The 19,856-nt window shown below is 38.7% G+C and overlaps 1 protein-coding gene across 1 annotated transcript in view; it reads left to right on the top strand.

Moving 5' to 3' along the window:
• RECK (reversion inducing cysteine rich protein with kazal motifs) overlaps positions 1 to 19,856 on the top strand; it is a 74,015-nt gene that overhangs the window by 20,050 nt on the left and 34,109 nt on the right. Inside the window, 6 exon segments of the mRNA XM_076330679.1 lie at positions 2,488 to 2,524; positions 11,563 to 11,648; positions 13,963 to 14,010; positions 15,046 to 15,087; positions 16,736 to 16,750; positions 16,753 to 16,815. Of these exon segments, the coding sequence (XP_076186794.1) occupies positions 2,488 to 2,524; positions 11,563 to 11,648; positions 13,963 to 14,010; positions 15,046 to 15,087; positions 16,736 to 16,750; positions 16,753 to 16,815 (291 nt within the window).

Below are 19,856 nucleotides of genomic sequence, written 5' to 3'. Positions count from 1 at the left end.
TATACAGAGGGGGACAGTTTTAGATCATTAGATACAGATCCATTGCAACTTTAGAAAGTCATTAATTCCTGTGATTACAGAATCATTGCATGACAATATGGGTGGCTGTTTCAGTGTGATTGAATTAAACTTTTCGTTTTGTCTTAAAGAACATGTTCAACACTCTTTCATTTAAAGCCCCTTGGGGTGGGTTAACCTTGGCTGCATGCCAGGTGCCTGCCGAGCCACGAGCCACTCTGTCACTCCCCCTCCTCAACTGGACAGAGGGAGAGAAAATCTGACAGAAGACTCGTGGGTGGAGATAAGCACGGGGAGATCACTCAGCAATTACCGTCACGGGCAAAACAGACTCGACTCAGGGAAATGAATTTAATTTATTGCCAATCAAAAGGTCAGAGCAGGATAATAAGAAATAAGAGGAAACCTAAAAACACGTTCCCCCCACCCCTCCCTTCTTCCCAGGCTCAACTTCACTCCTGACTTCTCTACCTCCTCTCCCCCAAGCAGTGCAGAGGGATGGGCAATGGGGGTTGTGGTCAGTTCATTGTGCATTGTCTCTGCCTCTCCTTCCTCCTCATGCTTTTCCACTGCTCCAGCGTGGGGTCCCTCCCATGAGAGACAGTCCTCCACGAGCTGCTCCAGCGTGGGTCCTTTCCACGGGGTGCAGTCCTTCAGGAACAAACTGCTCCATTGTGGGTCTCCCGCGGGGCCACAAGTCTTGCCAGGAAACCTGCTCCAATGTGGGCCGCTCTCCACAGGGCCACGGGTCCTGCCAGGAGCCTGCTCCAGCATGGGCTCTCCATGGGCTGCAGCTTCCTTCAGGGCACATCTGCCTGCTCTGGTGTGGGGTCCCCCATGAGCTGCAGTGTGGATATCTGCTCCACCGTGGACCTCCATGGGCTGCAGGGGGACAGCCTGCCTGACCATGGTCTTCACCACAGGCTGCAGGGGAATCTCTTCTCTGGCACCTGGAACACCTCCTCACCCTCCTTCTTCACTGACCTTGGTGTCTGCAGGGTTCTCTCTTTCACATATTCTCACTCCTCTCTCCCAGCTACAGTTTTTACCCTTTCTTAAATATCTTATCACAGAGGCGCTACTAACATCACTGATTGGCTCAGCCTTGGCCAGCAGCAGGTCCATCTTGGAGCCGGCTGGAGCTGGATTTGTCGGACATGGGGGAAGCTTCTCACGGAAGCCACCCCTGCAGCCCCCCTACTACCAAAACCTTGCCACGTAAACCCAATACACCCCTTAAGACTTGTCACTTGCCTTCTTACTCTGCAGAATTTTCCTCTGATTTCATCTAATTAAGGTTTTCCTAGTGCTTGCTTAAAAAATATTGACTTCAATAACATTGTATTAAAATACATGTCTTCAAGGCTTTTCTGTACTCTTGTCATTTTAAATACTATACTGTGATCATATTGTCTAAGTGTTGTAGGATGTTAAACATCTAGCGTACAATGCATGGCAACTCCCATTGCTTTTAATTCTTCAGGCTCCTAACACAGCGCACCCACTGTAACTGCAATAGGTACTTGTTTCTGATAGTTGAACTAAAATTCTTACCTTACATGGAATTCTTCCTCTGCTGCCGAAACCTCCTTCTTCCAGGACATTTGTAACTTTTATTGGGTGGGTAACATAAGTACCTGTGGCAGACCGGAGTCTGACCCGAGATTTCTTTTATACTAGCCCCAGTGTAAAGAATCCCCTGTAGTCAGCTTGGCTAGTAGTCTCAGTCATAACAGTAATGAAAGAGATAGGGACAGCAATTTGGTAAGCTGTTCACCTTTTTTTTTTCCTGCCTTTTGGCAGAAAACTATTTACAGAATTCTTCTGTCAAATACTATCAGCCACTGAGGTCATTTAGCAGAACCTGTGCTTAGGACCAGAAGTGCTTTGCAGTCAGGGTGAACCCAACAGATCCCAATTGTAACTTTTCATGTTAGTAAACTTCACTTACACAACTCTTTCTTCCATGTATCTATCTTTCCCTGAAGCTACATTTCTCTGGTCTCTGGGGTACCTTAAAACCTCTTTCTTTTGTTTTGTGTGTGGTTGTATGTGGTGTTTGGGGTTTTTTTTAAGCTGGTGGAAAGGAGTGCTAGGGCAATAAGCTTCTCCACAGGTCTTGGTCCTAGATAAATCTTTTTCTTTGTCTAAACAGTTGCTACTTAGTTCTCTAAACACTGGTGGAGAAAGTTGACTAGCTGGCATATTCCAGGTAATCACAGCATGTTCTGCACCTACAAAAACGCTGCTATTGATTCCATACTATGTAGATGGCAGCCTTCTCATCAAAGCAAGCGGTACTCAAATTATATTGCGTAGCGCTTCTTCAAAAGATGTTTTAGACGTAAGAATTCTTCCGATAGGGTATTTAAAAACCAGGATAAAAATGCTGAAAATGCTGGTTTGTGTCTGCTAGAAACTCTTTTATTCTGTAGACTTACTTTTGCTTAACTGCATTTTACTTTTCAGGGAGAAGTGTGGGGTTGTATAAATTCTTCTTTGCCAGGTAAGAAATACTAGTTTACTATTGAATTGTGTTGCTTTTTCACCATATGCATGTTTTGATGATGTTGCACCTATAGATTTCGTGATAATTTAACTTTCATTATGTTTCCATTATAAACTGTACTTGATGTCTAGTTTCCTTTAGTCTAAACTGGGTTACCTATGCTTTTTTTTTAACACTTCTTTTCTTTTCCTAGTTAGAAATTGTTTAATATGTTTCTGTGATTAAATGTGTGCTTCTGTGACACATCTAAGAAATATCAAAGTTTCCTTTAAAGAGTTTCTATTATTTTTAGTTTCAATATACTTTAGCCTGATCTATAAAATCATGGATTATTGCAACTTTGCTCTAGATGCGGTATAGTTTGGGAAAAAACTGAGTAACAGGGAGAAATAGTAAGAACTAGACAAACAATTTAAGAAGTGCAGAGGCTCATATCAAGAACCAAACTGCTTGGTACAGGTGGATTTAGAAAGTTAAAGCATAAATCACAAGACAGGACTGTTATGTTAAAAAGAGAGATCAAAAATATATGAAATTGGACTTAACTAGTACTATTGTATCATATGTCATTTCTAAAAGACTTGGAGTGAAATTAGCATACTATGGTTGAAAAGTGGTAGTGAGGAAAGAGGAGGCTGTAACAGTTTTATGGCATCTGCTCATACTTCCCCCCTGCGCCGCTTCAGAGGCAAACTGTTGATTCCAGTGCATGCAAAGAGATTTGCTGTCTTATATTTTACTAGTTTTACTTAACCAATAATGTCTTTTGGAGTTGCAGTGCTTCTCTCTCATCTAAAACCTGATAAATTTTTAGTTGGAGACAATACCTAATCTTCATTGAAGCTCACTAGCTATATAAAAATGAGTGGCAATGCTTTTACTGCAAGTGAGAAATACATATTTTATTTTCAATGTTAGGTTTGTGTAAGCAAGTGAAAAAGCATTGGAAATCTTTGTTAATGAACCACTTCCAAATTGTCTTCCTGTACTTTCTAAACTGGTGTGAGGCCTCTTCAGTGCCTTAATGGTAGGATTCTATTATCCTCTGATTTATGGAAAAAAAAGTCACTTCTTCAATGGTGCTGTAAATCATAGTTTAGTCCTGTGATAAAAGTGAAATATTCCTGTAGTATCCTGAGCTTGTATCCTGAACTTTGTACCTGCATGAAGTCAGTCACTTTTCATTCTTCTTGCATGTGAAGTTATGTTACTGTTTTCTTCTTTGATGTGAGCCACTTTTAAAATTCTTTTAAGTATTCTCCAGTAATTCCACGCACTGTAGGATTTTGTAAATTAATGGTGTGGTGTATATAGGACAGCATTATAGGGGAAGCTCTTACTCCCTTTCTGGGAAATCAGTACAACTGAGTGCCTCTGTGAGGTGCCTGTACGCTAGCGCACGCAGCATGGGGAGCAAACAGGAGGAGTTGGAAGTCTATGTGCAGTTACAGGGCTACGATTTTATTTGGGTCATAGAGACATAGCAAGAAGGCTCCTACAGTGGGAGTGCTGTGATGGACAGGTACAGGAAGGACCGGCCAGGAAGGTGAGGAGGGGGAGTTGCCCTTTATGTGAGAGTGTAACTGGCATGCATGGAGCTCTGCCTGGGGATGGATGATGAGCCAGCTGACGACAGCACATGGGCATATGAGTGGCATAGTATGGGCATATCAACATATTAGTGAGCAGTCCAACATGGGTGATGTTGTGGGTGTCAGCTACAGACTACCTGATCAGGAAGAAGTAGTAGATGAGGCCTTCTTCATACAACCGGACGAAGTCTCATGTTCACGTGCCCTGATGCTCATGGGCAACTATGATCACTCTGGTACCTTTTCAAGAGACAACACAGGAGGGCACAGGCAATCTGCTTGGAAGAATCCCATGGGATACGGCCCTGGAGAGAAGAGGGGTCCAAGAGAACTGGTTGATTTTCAAGGATCACCTTATCCAAGCTCCAGTTATGCATGATGGGGTTAGAAAAGCCAGAGCCTATCTGGAGTTGATCCTGGTGAGCTATGTGACGGGCAGCCAGAAAGCTGTCCTGTTTCTTTAACTACATCAGCAGTAAAAGGAAGACTAGGGAAAATGAGGGCCTGCTGCTGAATGGGGCAGGAAACCTGGTGACAAATGACATTAAAAAGGCCATGGCTTTCTTTGCCTCAGTCTTTACTGGTAAGATGAGCTTTCAGGAGTGCCAGATCCCCGAGATCAGTGGTAAAGTCCAGAGCAAGGAAGACTTGGACTTGACGGAGGAGGATCAGGTTAGGTAATATTTAAGCAAACTGAACACAAGTCTATGGGACCTGATGGATACCCTTACGAGTGCTGAGGGAGTTGGCTAATGTCATTGCAAGGTCACACTTAGTAATCTTTGAAAGGTCATGGCTATTGAGAGACAATGCTGAGGACTGGAAGAAAGCAAACATCACTCCTGCCTGTAGAAAGGGCAAGGAGGACCTGGGGAACTACAGGCTGGTCAGTCTCACCTCAAACCCTGGGAAGTTAATGGAGCAGATCTTCCTGCAAGCCATTTCCAAACACATCAAGGACAACAAGGTGATTGGTTATAATCAGCATGGATTTGTGAAGGGGAAATCATGCTTAACCAACCTGATAACCCTCTATGAGGAGATGCCTGGCTTGTTAGATGAAGGGAGAGCAGTGGATGTTGTCTATCTCAACTTTAGTAAGGCTTTCAGCACTGTTTTTTATAACATCCTTATAGACAAACTGATGAAGTGTGGGCTGGGTAAGCAGACAGTGGAGGTGGATTGAAAACTGTCTGAACTGCTGGGCTCAAAGGTGTGTGATCAGTGGCACAGAGTCCAGCTGGAGGCCAGTATCCTGGGGTTTGATGCTGGGTTTAATCCTATTTAACATCTTCATTAATGATGGGACAGAGTGCACCCCCAGTGTATTTGCAGATGATACAAAACCGGGAGGAGATGTTGCTAGACCAGATAGTTGTGCTGCCATTCAGAGGGATGTTGACAAGCCAGAGAAATAGGCAGACAGGAACCTCATGAAGTTCCAAAAAAGGAAATGCAAAGTCCTGCACCTGGTGAAGGCCCTGTGCTCCACAGCACACAGGAGGCTGACCGGCTGGAAAGCAGCTTTGTAGAAACATACCTGGGGATCCTGGTGGACAGCAAGTGGAACATGATCCAGCAATGTGCCCTTGTAGCAAAGGCGGCCTACAGCACCCAGGCTGCATTAGGGAAAGTGTTGCCAACAGATCAAGGGAGGTGATCCTTCCCCTCTACTCAGCATTGATGAGACCACATCAGGGATACTGTGTCCAGTTCTGGGTGTCTCGGTACAAGAAAGATGTGAACACACTGGAGCAAGTCCAGCAAAGAGCCACTTTAAGATGATTAAGGGACTGGAACATATATGAGGACAGGCTGAGAGAGCTGGGATTGGTTACCATTGCCAAGAAGAGAAAGCTGAGGGGGGTGGATCTTATCAATATGTATAATTATCTGATGGAAGTGTGTAAAGAAGATGGAGCCATACTCTTCTCAGTGGTATCCAGTGGCAGGACAAGAGGCAGTGAGCACAGATTGAACGACAGTAACTTCCATTTAAACATAAGAAAAAACTTTTTTACTGCAAGGATGATTGAACAGTGGAAGAGGTTGCTCAGAGAGGTTTTGGAGTCTCCATCTGTGGAGGTATTCAAAACCTTACTGGGCATGGTCCTGGGCAGTCTGCTCTAGCTGACCTTGCTTTGAGCAGGGAGGCTGGACTAAACAATCTCCACAGGTTCCTTCCAGCCTCAGTGATTCTGTGGTTTTCTTTCTGATTTTTCTCCCCTTTGACTACCCTCAGTACAGAAAGTATTTCATAACAGAGTTTAGAATGGGGCCACAAACTGAGTTTTGACTGGATCAGCATCTCTGATTTTTCATAGTACAGCATCCACAAAGTGTTTGCACACACACATGTGCACACACACACACAGTCTGTGATGAAACTGTACGCAGCCCTCCCGACATCGACGTTATCATGGACAGTTGCAGAATATTGACTGGATAAACAGATGACTTTAATAGCTGGACTTTCTTAACAGCTGTATGACATACCTGGCAGTTAAGTTAAGAATGCAGGTGGAAACCTGTTTTGCATGTGGGTTTCAATGGCATCCTGTCGTAACACAACATATATGCTAAATAATTTGGGACTCTGCCTTATAATTTGCTGCTTGATATATCCTTTGTGTATTTTCATTATAGTTTGTGTTTTCTCCTCTTCCATTCCTTCCCCACAGCAACTTGATATTACTGATCTGTGTTAAAATTTTGAAATTGTTTGATTTGCCAGTAACTTCATCACGATAGTTACCTTAAAGTGTTAATATTCTCACAGCTACCACTTGAGCTACCATTCCTTTTCACATTTGTTTCCACTTCCTTAAACCCACCATGATGGTCTTCTATTAACTTTCTTTTATGGCTCATCCTCACAAAACAACACTGTAAGTTGTGTTTTCTTGTCCTTGCCAAGACAGTGTTGTAAGCATTAGATACTTGGGACTAGATGTTCAGGAATGTAAGTATTCTCTGAAAGAAAATTACGAAGGCAAATATGGTTAGTTTGTCAATGTTTGTTTATTAAATCCAGTAGGCCTACAAAACATGTATTATTTTTTGGGACTTGTCTAGGAAATTAAAGTTTCTTTATGATCATGCACACACGATGCTGTTCAAGAAACTGCTTACAAAAGATGATTGAGGGACCCCCAGCTGGGGGGCGGGGAGAGGGAGAGCAAACACAGCAATCTGTAATCTAGATGATAATTATGTTCTGATTTTAAGCTTTATCATTTTCTGTAAGCAGACTGTAGAAGACTTCAAAGAGACAATAAAATTCTGATTTGGGCTTTCTTGCACCCTTCTTGAAACATGCAACTCTTGAACATGAGAAGCCTAGTTGTTTTTCACTTTCTTCTTTTTCCATCTTCCTTTTTGTTTTACTCCCCAGTTTCCTTAGGATCACAGTGATCCAGCTTTTCTCAGATATATTCAGAATGTAGAATGTTTCTCTCATCACAAAATAAAGGTATCAGAGATGACATTCTATTTTTTTATGTTTCTGCAGCTTTTTACCTCTGTTTCTGACTTCAATACTTTTGTGGAGAATGCAGTAAAATGTTTATAATAAGGAAGAAAAAATCTGTGTAAGTCATCTCACTAATGTGATGTGGCTTCTGGAAACTTTTTGGAGGAGATGTGGGACAAGAGCTGTGTTATGCAACTAGATGATCTTTTCTAGTTCAGGGATCTGTGTTGTACTTCTATCAGTTAATTTGGTGAATAATCGGAACTATGGACTCCAGTCAATTAATTGTGCACTGAAGGTGTATTTTCATCTAGAAATGCATGCATTTTAATTACCTTGACTACAAAATTAATTTATAAGTTGTTGCATTAAAATTGCAGTTCAATGGTTTTTGAAGATGTGACATCAATTTTTCCTCCGCAAGCTTGTCTGCTACTCATAAATATCCTGGGGAGAGGGCCACTTGCCAAGAAAATACTAACTATGGCTGAAGCTTATCAGCATTCTTAATTTGGCATGTAGCTTGCTTCATTCTTTTAGCACAGTTTAGTTCCAGTAAAAGTATGTCTGAAAACCACAGGCTCTGTATTGCACAAAATATGGATGCTTGATTATTCAGTGGTGATTCACTGGTGACTATTCAGTGGTGACATTGCCCCTAAAGCTGTACAGCTGTATTTATCATGTGTTTCTCCTGGATATAGCTGGTTATTGCAGCAGAGATTTCTGGAAATCTTGTTTTCATATTGCAGATGATATTTGTTTTATGTTTTTTGGATTGCTTATACCTTACAATATCAATCCTACTAATAAATATTCTACTGAGTGTTACTGTTATGATTGAAAGGAGTCCACAGTGTACCACATGTGAAAGTTATGCAGAAACAACTGCTACTTATTTTAGGCCCAAAATAGTGTTGTGGTTTAACCCGGCAAGCAGCTAAACCACACAGCCGTTCACTCATTCCCAAAAAAAAGTAAAATTCGTGGGTTGAGATAAAGACAGTTTAATAGGACAGAAAAGGAAGGGGAAATAATAATAATAATAATAATAATAATAATAATAATAATAATAATAATAATAATAATAATAATAATAATAGAATCCACAAAATAAGTGATGCACAATGCAATTGGTCACCACCTGCTGACCGATGCCCAGCCAGTCCCCGAGCAGCAGTCACTGCCTCCCGGCTAACTCCCCCCAGTTTATGTACTGAGCATGACGTCACATGGTATGGAATGTCCCTTGGGCCGGTTTGGCTGTGCCCCCTCCCAGCTTCTCAGTTGGTAGAGCATGGGAAGCTGAAAAGTCCTTGACTTAGTATAAGCACTGCTTAGCAACGATTAAAACATCGGTGTGTTATCAGCATTATTCTCATACTAAATCCAAACCACAGCACTATACCAGCTCCTAGGAAGAAAATTAACTCAATCCCAGCCGAAACCAGGACAGATAGAATGTAGTGGGTAGTTGATTTGGCAATTAACTGTACATATATAGTTAAATATACATGCATGACTTCCATGTAGACATGCATTTACTTTTGGAATTAGTTTAAAACAATGCATCAAATTCCGAATTTTTGAACGGTGATTACAAACTACTGATGTGTGCACAACAGCCATCTCTTTAACACTTTCAAAAAGATGCTCAATCTCTGAAAAACTAATTCCGTACCCCAATTATGGAAGTGGAAGGTGAGCTGAATTTGCAGTTGTTCATGGCCTTCACAGCTGCTTGGAACTAGTTTGAATTGGTAAGGTGAGCCAATACTCTGAAGAGATGTAAAGAGGATTTGGACAGTCTCTGAAAAGACCAGTAAATCAGTGGCCTACAGTGCTTCCAGAAGGTCTGGACCATTCAGATAGTACACGGCCACTTCAAACTGACAGAATGCAGGCTGCAGCCAAAAGCTGTTCTTCACCTTTGCCTCTCTGCTCCCTCCACCCGCTATGCAATCCTGCTACCTTGCTTGTGTTGAGCATTAAGGTTTTAATTTGCATTTTAATATAGGTAATTAATATTTTAATTTGCTGGGAAGATATGTTAATTTAGCTAAAGATTTTGCTCCTTCTTTATAAATTTACTCTTAGTGTGTTTTCTTAATTTGCCCATCCAAATGTCATGAAAGACTGATACTGGTAAGACTTTCTATGCCACCTGTGTTTGTAAAGCCAACAACGTGTATTTTAAAGGCGATTTTGTTCATGATAAATACCTACTGGTGATAGTTTTCCATTGATTGCAATGATTTTTAATGACCTTTTTTTCCAGTATTTTCTTAGCATTTGAATTTAAGCTCAATGGTCTCACTCCTAGCTCTTTCACTTCCCTTTTTTAAAGCTGGACATTCCATGTGGCTTTTCTGAATAGGCATTTCTACCAGGCTTAAGAGCATTTTTTTAAATTAAGTGCTTGATTCTTTTACTTCATACTTTTTATTTCTACATAAAGGATATAATTTATGCATGTCCTAAAATACTGCTTTATTTTTAAAATATTCCTAACAAAAATGAGTGGTTCATATGAGTGAAATAATTCCACCACGTGCCCTAAGAAAAAAGAGTGTAACAAATTTGCCACAGCTGCTGGGCAGCTGCATAGGTTAAACCTTCCCTTTAATTATTTCTGTCTTTAAAGTTATGTGAGAAATAGATACAGGAATGCATTCTTCTTTTGTTTGATTTCTGATGTCTTGAAAACATCAGAAAATCTATATTTGTGAATAGATTAAGAGGATGAAACAACTTATGGCAGCAATTTGCTTTTCTATGTAACTTTATGGTAAGAAATGAGGATAATGGGAATAGTGAAATAAATGGAAAAAGAGAGACAGGGAGATGGGAAACTTTTACTGAAGATAATTCCGGATATGAAAGCACGTTGTTGGGGGGGGATAAATTACAGAGGAAGTGTCGTGGTTTAACCCTGGTAGGCAGCTAAGCACCACACAGCCACTCGCTTACTCTCCCACCAATGGGATAGGGGGGAGAATCAGTAGGGTAACAGTGAGAAAACTTGTGAGTTGAGATAAAGACAGTTTAATAATTAAAAAATGGGACAAAAAACAACAACAAAAAGAAAGGGAAAAAAAAAAACCAAAACCAAGAAAAACAAATTATGCAAAAGAAAACAATTGCTTACCACCAACCGACCGATGCCCAGCCAGTCCCCAAGCAACGGCAGTCCCTGCCAACCTCCACCCCCCAGTTTTATTGCTGAGCATGATGTCATATGGTGTGGGGTATCCCTTTGGTCAGTTGGGGTCAGCTGTCCCGGCTGTGTCCCTTCCCAACTCCTTGTGCACCCCCAGCCTACTCGCTGGTGGGGTGGTGTGAGAAGCAGGAAAGGCCTTGACTCTGTGTCAGCCCTGCTCAGCAACAACTAAAACCCTCTGTTATCAACACTGGTTTCATCACAAATGCAAAACATAGCCCCATACCAGCTATTATGAAGTAATTTAATGCCATCCCAACCAAAACCAGTACAGGAAGCTTGAAGAAAAAGTAAGAAACATTCTGCGTTGACAAAGTTAGTAGAAAAATATGCTATTGAAACCAACAAGAGGATGTGTCTGTAGGAGATAATGTTGTTAATTTTAATTAGGTTTTTTTCCTGTTGGTTTCTGTTTGCTTATATTTCATATTAGATAAGTCAAATTATCAAACTCTGATATTTCCAGTGAACATATAAAATATGCATAAAGTGTCTTTAAACTCAGTGTATAGAAGGTGCTTCATAATTGCCAAGTTCGGCATTTATTAAGGCACAGACTTGCTCTTTTCTTGCTTAAAGTTGGTTTCAATGACTTCATAAATTCCAATAAAAATGTAATCTGTAAATAGGCTACTTGAATGAGAACAGGATTATCAAATTTGAAAAGTAACTGACACATGGGGAGGGAAGGGAAAATGATGGCATAGTTTCTCTTTCTACTGTAATATGTACTGTCATCTTATTTTCAAAGGAGTTTTGAAGAAGTCTGACGGGTGGGTTGGTTTAGGTTGCTGTGAGCTAGCTATTGCTGTGGAATGTCGGCAAGCATGTAAACAGGTAAGGCTTTCTAATTGTTTTTCTGTAGTTAATGTCAAATGACGCCATGTTGAATTCATTTATGTATTACTGTTTATGAACTTCGGTCTTAATGCATTTTTTACATCAAAATTAAATTATCACATAAACTCTTTTTAAAATTGCAAAATATGACTAGATACTTCCCAGGAAGTACTACTGGTGATAAATGTCAGCAACCAAATTCCAAAAACCAAAACAAAGAATTTACATTTGTAAAGTGAATTTTCAGTAAAAAAGTACAAGTTCAAGTCTACTGAGATGAAAACCTGGTTAAAATAAAGTGATGGGGTTTTGAGGAGGATGTTTTTGGGTATGTATTTTCAACTGTTCTGTAGGACTAGGCTGCTTCCTATGAATTGATGAGCCTGAAGAAGACATTTTAGACTTTAGGGTTAGCTGTGCCTTTTTTGTACATTCTGATGCCACATTTAATTGCTCAGTAATGAAGATACAGTTAAGATGAAATCTTACTGTGTTTATAACTTTGACACCACAGAAATTCCAGTGTGAGAGCCGGTGAGCTGGCTGCAGGCATGTCCTAGCACCATTGCACTTGGCGAATGGAGCTAATCCACCTAGTTTTGCTTTGCAAACAGTAGGCACGTGATTATTGCTGATCTGCTCTAGTTTGTTACTTTGTAGTAATTTATTGACTGAATCCATAAAGATTCTGAAGCTCTCTTTGGTTATACTAAACTTAATTTCTTGAATTTTTTTTGTCACAATCTCTACATGAAAGTTGTTATTTTAAAATGATGCTGAGTGGAAAGCAACCTGTGGCTGTTTCTAAGCTCTCTTTTTTTGCAGTGTGATGTTTAGTGATGCAACATTGTGGTTACAGCCCCAAATAGATTTTTGTGCCTCTTCAAAGACATTTTTGTTCATCAGATGGAAGAAAGTTGTTTCTGGTGTTACTATATCACTATTTTTGTCAAGTGACAATTTTAAGTATAATACATAAATTCAGCAATGACCTTTTTATTAAAAATCTGTGAAGCATTTTGTGATTATTTCTTTTTCCAAGTATATGCTTGTGACCTTAAAAACATTTTCAAAGTCAAAATGTGTATAATTATTTATCATCATCCTTGTAACTCAGTTCTGGAGCACAAATGTACTTAATATTCACTGCAGTATCTTGCATGTTACCTGTGTAATCTTAATCTTGGACCAGCAGCCTACTGCAAATTGTTGTCATGCCAAAAAAAAGATGCTACCTTCACCCAAAAGCATATAGTTTAGACCATTTGACAAGAGATGAGCAGTGAGTACACAAACTGAGTGGTGTGGAAAAGAGATGAGGAGTGAGTAAACAAACTGGGTACTTTTGATCTTCTGAAAAGAAGATCATGTGTCTGTTCCCAAATGCATTTCTTAGCAAAGTTTTCAAATTTAGCCTAATGTTTAAGTGTTTTCCAAACCTGGTAAAAACAATTCCGTTTATTGCAGTGTCGTATTAAATTCTGTTAATTTAATTTTATGATTGTTACATAATTTCTCATTATTCTCAGAATCAGATGCTGTATTGTTTGATTGACGACTCTGCTGTCTCAGAATCTTGGCTCTATTTTGTACTTTAGCTGACTCTGGTTGATACATTTCATATGATTTTCATTTAAACTAAAACATAGATACCTGCCAAACGTAGGGATAACGGGAAATATTTGGATTTTAATTTTGATTCTTGAAACTTGAGGGGGTTTTGGAGGCATTTTGAAGAAGGTCATATGATAGGTCCAAGGTCAGATTTACCCTGGTATTCTAAATTACTGGAGGGGGAAATAACTAATGTTAGTAGTAAGAATAATTCTGAATATCTGTGACGTGAAAAAGGAGCAAGAGGTATTCTACAGAAGAAACTGATCTGCAGTTTGAAGGAGAATTTCTGCAAATCGATTTGACAATATAGGACTGTACATACAAGAGGGAGGAGGAGGGAAAGAGGCACACAAGTGGTACTGAGCGTGCAAAATAGGGAGATTTTTATGCTCAAGTTCTTCCATTTCTGGTAAACCTTTCACAAAAACAAAGTTGCTTTGTGTGCTTCTGGTATCAGCTAACTTGGTGCAGAAATATGAGGGTTTGGTTTTTAATTAAATGTAATATTGACAGTCATGGTTTCTGCTTTTTTTCTTAAAGCTTTACATGGATTCTTTAGGTTCTTAAAAAGGAACATTTAAACAGATCATGAATCCATGGTTATCACAGTTAATATAAAGGTAGAATCGTCTTTATTTTGCAACATGATTTTATTATTTTCTACTACAAATGGAGAAATTTATCTGTCTTTCAGGCTTCTGCAAAGAATGATGTTTTAAAGGTCTGCAGGAAGGAATACGAGGTATGTGTATATGTGTCTGGATAGATCTTATTAAAAATCAACTTTTTTAAATTTTATAAATTCTGTAATAAGTATCCTATAGAAGAGGGAAAGTCCAGTCTTCTTATAGTCATATTTCTGGATATACTCATTTTTATCCAAATGTAAGTTACCTCTCTCTACAGTTTTTGTAAAAATACAATCGTTTTCTGTAAAAAGGGCTTGTCTTTTTCTAGACTTGCATATATCTTAATTTGAATAAAAAGACGCAACTTTCAAAATGGAGACATGGATTCCAAAAAGTTTGTTTCATAGGAGTTCTGAGGAAAGTTGGCATTCATTGTGAGCATTCATTCCGTCAGAAACATTTCCGCTTCTATAGTGGGAGAGTCAGCTTAAAAGTGACCTAAAGAAACAAACTCAGGAAAGAATAACCTTTTAAGTATCCTATTCTAATGTAAATCATTTCAGATGAATAATTTTTTGTAACATCAGTGAAACTATGAATGCTTGCAATTATTTTTACTGTTCTGCTCTTAAAATTAATCATCAGGATATTTTCAGAAATCTGCCTTTACCTATATCCTTTTTAACACAGTTTGTAGAAATGCTCTTCTGCTAGGACTTCTTTTCTTTCGATCTGTTTCTTAATTAAAAGCCAGATTCCTCCTCCCCGCTTTCATCTCATTTCCTCCTGCCCTGAATTAGGCAGTCCTGCATAAATTCTGCTCAGAATCAACAGTTCAGATTATCAGACAATTCTCTGTTCTCTTGATTTGGGCAGAAGTGTAGCAAGTTTCCTGTTTTTCCAGGAAACATTCAATTCCCCCACCACCACCACCTTTGGTCCTTTTATCTAAACAATCTATGGAGTATTTTCCTAGACTCTTCACTGTTAAAGTTACCATAGCTTGTTCTCTTAAAAATGAATTTTCATTTTAAGTTGTTCTGTCTCCTTTCATGCTATGATATGCTATACTGTCAGCATCTGTAAGCTTCTCCTCTATTATGCTGGTCTGTTTCCTTCTTTTTTTCTGGATTTCTGCATTGCTGTAGGAGGTTGGCCAATATGGGTTGAAGGAGAACGGGAGAGGAAAGGTAAGAGATTAAAGAATGACTACAAAATGGTGATAGTCATCTTATTTACTTTTCCTAGTTCTTCTTTTTCCAGTTTTTATCTGGAATTTTGGAAAGTGGGTCCCTCACTCTTATTCAAGAGTGATCTTGCTGTTATCGTACAGAAAACCTTAACTTGTTCTATCTGTGCAACACTAAAAGAGAAGGAGAGGGAGAAAAGTGATGGAAGGAGGAATCGGTCTTCTGGTTGGTGAAGAACGGAGGAGAACTTTTTTACTGGGCACTAGGAGTAGTAGATATAGATACTGTGTTAGGGAGAGAAATTAAGTATCTTACATGGTAGATCTTCAGTTATTACAGAATTTTGTATGACAGTGGGTTTTCCTATGTATTTAGGCTTACAGGTACTCATGAAAAATAGTACTTACAGTGCTCTCCAGAGACCCATTGATGTATAAAATTCAAGGAACTTTTGCCTAAGATAGGAGATTCCAAAAAATATTTCTGGAGGGAACCTGCACTTTTTCACACCCTAGTCATTCTTTCTCCTTTTCTTAAAAAAAAATTTTTCTTGGTGCCTTGGTGAATGTGTCCTGCTCCCTCTGTAGTTTGTAAGTAGCTTCTGTGTCTGTGACCAGTACCATACTTTTGTATTCAGTTGGGTTGGCTGGGGAAGAAACTGAACAACTGGGAAGGGAGTGGCTAGTTAAAACTGAAAGAGGTGACGTAAGATCAGAAACAGCCTGTGACTCACATAAATGCAATGTCATACATACTGTGTTTGCCTTTGTGTTTAAGAATTCATATTTCATTCACTAAAAATGAGGATCCAATTTGAGAATTAGTTTACAATATAGATCATAGTGCTTGTTCATGAGCTCTCAAGTCTGTTATTGAGGTATTGAATATATAAGTACATGACATGTAAGTGAAAACTAGCTGAATTAAGACTATAAAAGTATAATTCCCTTTTTGTAAACACTGTCATAGCTTTCTTACATACTCACGTAAGGATTTCCTGAGGATTTTCACAAGCTTCTTACAATAGTTGACTGAACTGTGCATAGTACTTTTCTGTAATCTTTTGAGATTAGGGAAGCAAGTTCATGAGTTACCCTTCAGCTTCCCACTAAGTTAGTGAGCATGAAAAATGAGGTAAGTCTTCAAGGGTAAGGCATAGGGTTTAGAGCAGTGAAAAACCCCCAAACTCCAAGCAGGATGTGTCACAAAGTTTGAAGTTGCTAAGCGGAGTCTCAGGTTGTACAGTAGCAGAATCACTTTAGCATTGATGTGCCAGCTTTTCACAAGATTAATTGAAGATGCTTTTTCTGCTGATCATATGTTTCTGGATCACTTTTACTGTAAATATTTATGAAGCTTGTGATTCTTCTAATTTGGAGATTTTACACATTTTAGAAATGAATCATGTTGTAATAAGCTATTAGTTTTTGATCAGTGCATTGACAATTGCGTGTCCTATTAAACACTTTTTATTTTCAAGTAGCACTGCATACAGAAATTAAAAAATTTAACACAGCTTGATGAATATTTTTGAGTGTTACTGAAATGTACTTTATTTGCCTTCTTTTGAAAGATTTTATTGTGGTAGTCCTTTTTCCAATCTTCTGCTTCTCAGACACTCATTTTGTCATCTTCATTTTTTCTCTAGTTCTATGCATCTCAACTCTTTTATCTTTCACTACTTCTTCGAGCTTTCTGCTATCCTGTTCATCTTCCTCTAAAAAGAAGGTAGGTAATAGTCAAAGGAAGAAGAAAAAAAGAAGTGGAGACTGTATGGATTGTATGTAGGATTTTATGATTTTCCTATTTTTAAAAGTTTTGTGTAAAGTTGAGGTTCACTTTTTGAAGAGACCACATGGAATACATGCTTGGAAGAGTAACTGAAAATAGTTTATAAAGCTTGAAATAAGCTGTAAAGGCTTTATTATTGCATTTAAGATCACTTTTCTTTCTGCTGTGTATGGAAAGGGTGGTACTAAAATTTCCATTAGATTGCAGCTCTTGAGTCTCTACACTTCATACTGTGAGTTCACCTCTCCGCACATTAAGAACTCCAGTTCTTATTTCATGTGTACTAAATATGACATTCAAACTTCTTTAGTTAATTGGCATTATGAGAGCTTTGCTGCAGCTGAGCACTATTAACGTCTGCCATGCGGTCGAAATATAATTGGAAATGTTGCCAGTTATTTAGCTTCTGCTCTTAAAAATATTTTTGACACACAGTAGTAAATACTTTTGATGTCCTTGGACTGTTTAAAGGTATTTTTGCTCTCACAGATTTGAGCACTGTTTAGCTTAATCTGACTTTATTTTCTTACAGTTTTTAAATACAGAAACTTCAAATGCAGTGCCTGCAGCTTCAAGTGCTGTAGTAGGGATTCAGAAAAGTATTCACTGTGCTACAGTATTGGCTTGTTTTGTCTTCTAGGGTCATCTGATCCTGCTTTATGCTGAGGTTTTAGTGAATGCTGGCTACTAATTACCCCTTCTGAAAAATGCAGTTAGCAGTTTTTAGTTCTTATCTAATTGTTTGTGTGGCTTGCTCAGAGACAACAGATTATAACTCAAGGGGCTGTTTAGGACATCGTTTAGGAAAAGGTTGCAAAACAGTTTTAATTAACTCCTAAGGCATATGGCTGTGTGTGGCCTCTGGAAGTACTACTTAACGAATTCAGGGTGGACTCTGACCATATACTACACATTGTAGCTGATACTATTGTCATCTTATCTTCTGGTGCTTTTTGTCTATTCTCTACTGTTCAAAGAAGGTTGATAGAACACTCAATGATCTTGCCAAAATTCAAGTTCTAGTGATTTTGTTCTACCTTACTGTACAAGTGTTCTCACTTCTTTACTGGTTTACATAATTGAGGAAAATCTTGGTCTTACTTGTTAATTACTGCAAGTTTTTAAAGTTCTTAACAGATGTGCACCATCATTTGGAACTTCAGCTGACTCCACTAAACCTTAGTATGTTACCTTCTGACTTTATCTTCTGTTGATACATTCAAAGATTAAATGAAGTCAAGGAGAGATTAACAGGACTTTCATTGCTGTTCTCATACAGTAAAGCATTTTGTTTCCTAGTGTATTTGTTAACTGTAGGTAATACTTCTAAATTAAGATGGCTTTAATTGGATAGGAGCTATATTCAAATATTTAACATGGTTAGGTTGCCAAAGACAACAGTACTAAACTTATTTTTCTGCCAGAGATAGCAGAATACAGATACCATGATAATTTTTAGGGAGGAAAATAATCTTTGATTTTTAGCAAAATACTCTTGATTTCTGGTGTGAAAGAACAGCTTCACTGTCACTTTTCATTCAAGACACTAGAGGCAGCTATTTAGAAAAAATGTGCTTACAAAAGCATGCCTTACAATGCAGAAGACTTATTCCTTTAGCAAAATGTTCTCCTCTGTATGTGTTTGTGTGCATGCATTTTGTTTTTTGAGCCGTTACCTGCAGCTGATGAGCTCCAAAAAGAGCGAAACCAGTTAGGTCCTGCAGTACTGGCTAAAATCTTTCTTCAAGGAGCTTCTGGTGAGGAAGACTGGACAGTGTTCTCTGCTGGATAAACTTCAATTGCCTTTTTCAATTTCCATAACACTAAAAGATCTTTGAGACTGTTTTCTTTGAGGCATACATGGTTGTGTGGCCTGTGTCTGCCTGCCACTTTCCATTCCTTCTGCTTATAGTTTCACTGGCTTTAGTCACCAGTTTCAGAAACATTTGGTTTTAAAAAAAGAGAAGTCTGAAAGATGAGATTAATGCACAAATAAAACAAATTATTATGTTTGTGTTTTATAAATTTCAATATTGCTATCTTTGTTCACTTAATATTTTATTCACAAGTTGAAAATGGAGTATCAGACTCTGTGTGTGTACACAGTATTGCCTTTTCATCCTCATTTTCCCAGATCTTGATGACTTAGTTCTTCCTTTAAAGAGAACATCCTTTTCTGCTCTTTTGTTTTTTGTGTTTTTTTGTTTTGTTTTTCCTTACCTATATCTGTGTTTTATGTTTTGCTTTGTTTTCTCAGTCTTTCTCTTCTGACAGTTCACTAGCAGATTCAGAAGGAAGCTTGAGTGGGCAGAAAAGCTGCTGATTTCTTAAATATGAGTGCTACTTTACTGGAGATGGGCATTAATCCTGTGTTCTGTAATGAAGTTATGGTTAGTAATTCAAATCAGACTGACTGTTAATGCTGTTATCAGCTTTATTTATGAGCAGGTGACTACACCCTAATTTTTTATATTTTTTTTTAAGATTCTCTCATGTCTGTATAGCACTCCCCACATGTGTACCTGTACTTTCTGGGAAACTGAACAATTATCCAGACCTACAAAAAGAGCAAAGTCAGCACCCTAACTAGCACTGTATTCTGTGGTGGCTACAGGCACTATGGTTTCATGAAATATGGTGAGTTGCTTTAACAACTCAGTGCAACTGAAGTTCTTCCTGTTCCTTCCTGCAACTGCCCTTTTTCCACACACATTCCCTCCCAGTGCTAGCCATACAAATATACTTCTCCTTACCTTACTCTGCCTCTGGCATCTGGCAGGTTCTTCTAAAAGATGATATCTAAAAGATGATTCTATCCTGTTCTAACTTAGCATTATACCTGTTGAAATTGCCAATTTAAATTCCTGGGAGATGAGAAAAAGGAGATTTCAGCAGGGTTACTAAGAAAAATCAGGTCATGAGAAGATGGTTAGTGCCAGAGCTGGTGTAAAGGCATACACAAGACTATACAATGGGGA

The sequence above is a fragment of the Aptenodytes patagonicus genome, chromosome 2 (assembly GCF_965638725.1).
Source record: "Aptenodytes patagonicus chromosome 2, bAptPat1.pri.cur, whole genome shotgun sequence".
NCBI lineage: Eukaryota > Metazoa > Chordata > Aves > Sphenisciformes > Spheniscidae > Aptenodytes > Aptenodytes patagonicus.
Note: the sequence above shows the minus strand (reverse complement) of the source record. Positions and strands in the feature narration are given on the sequence as shown.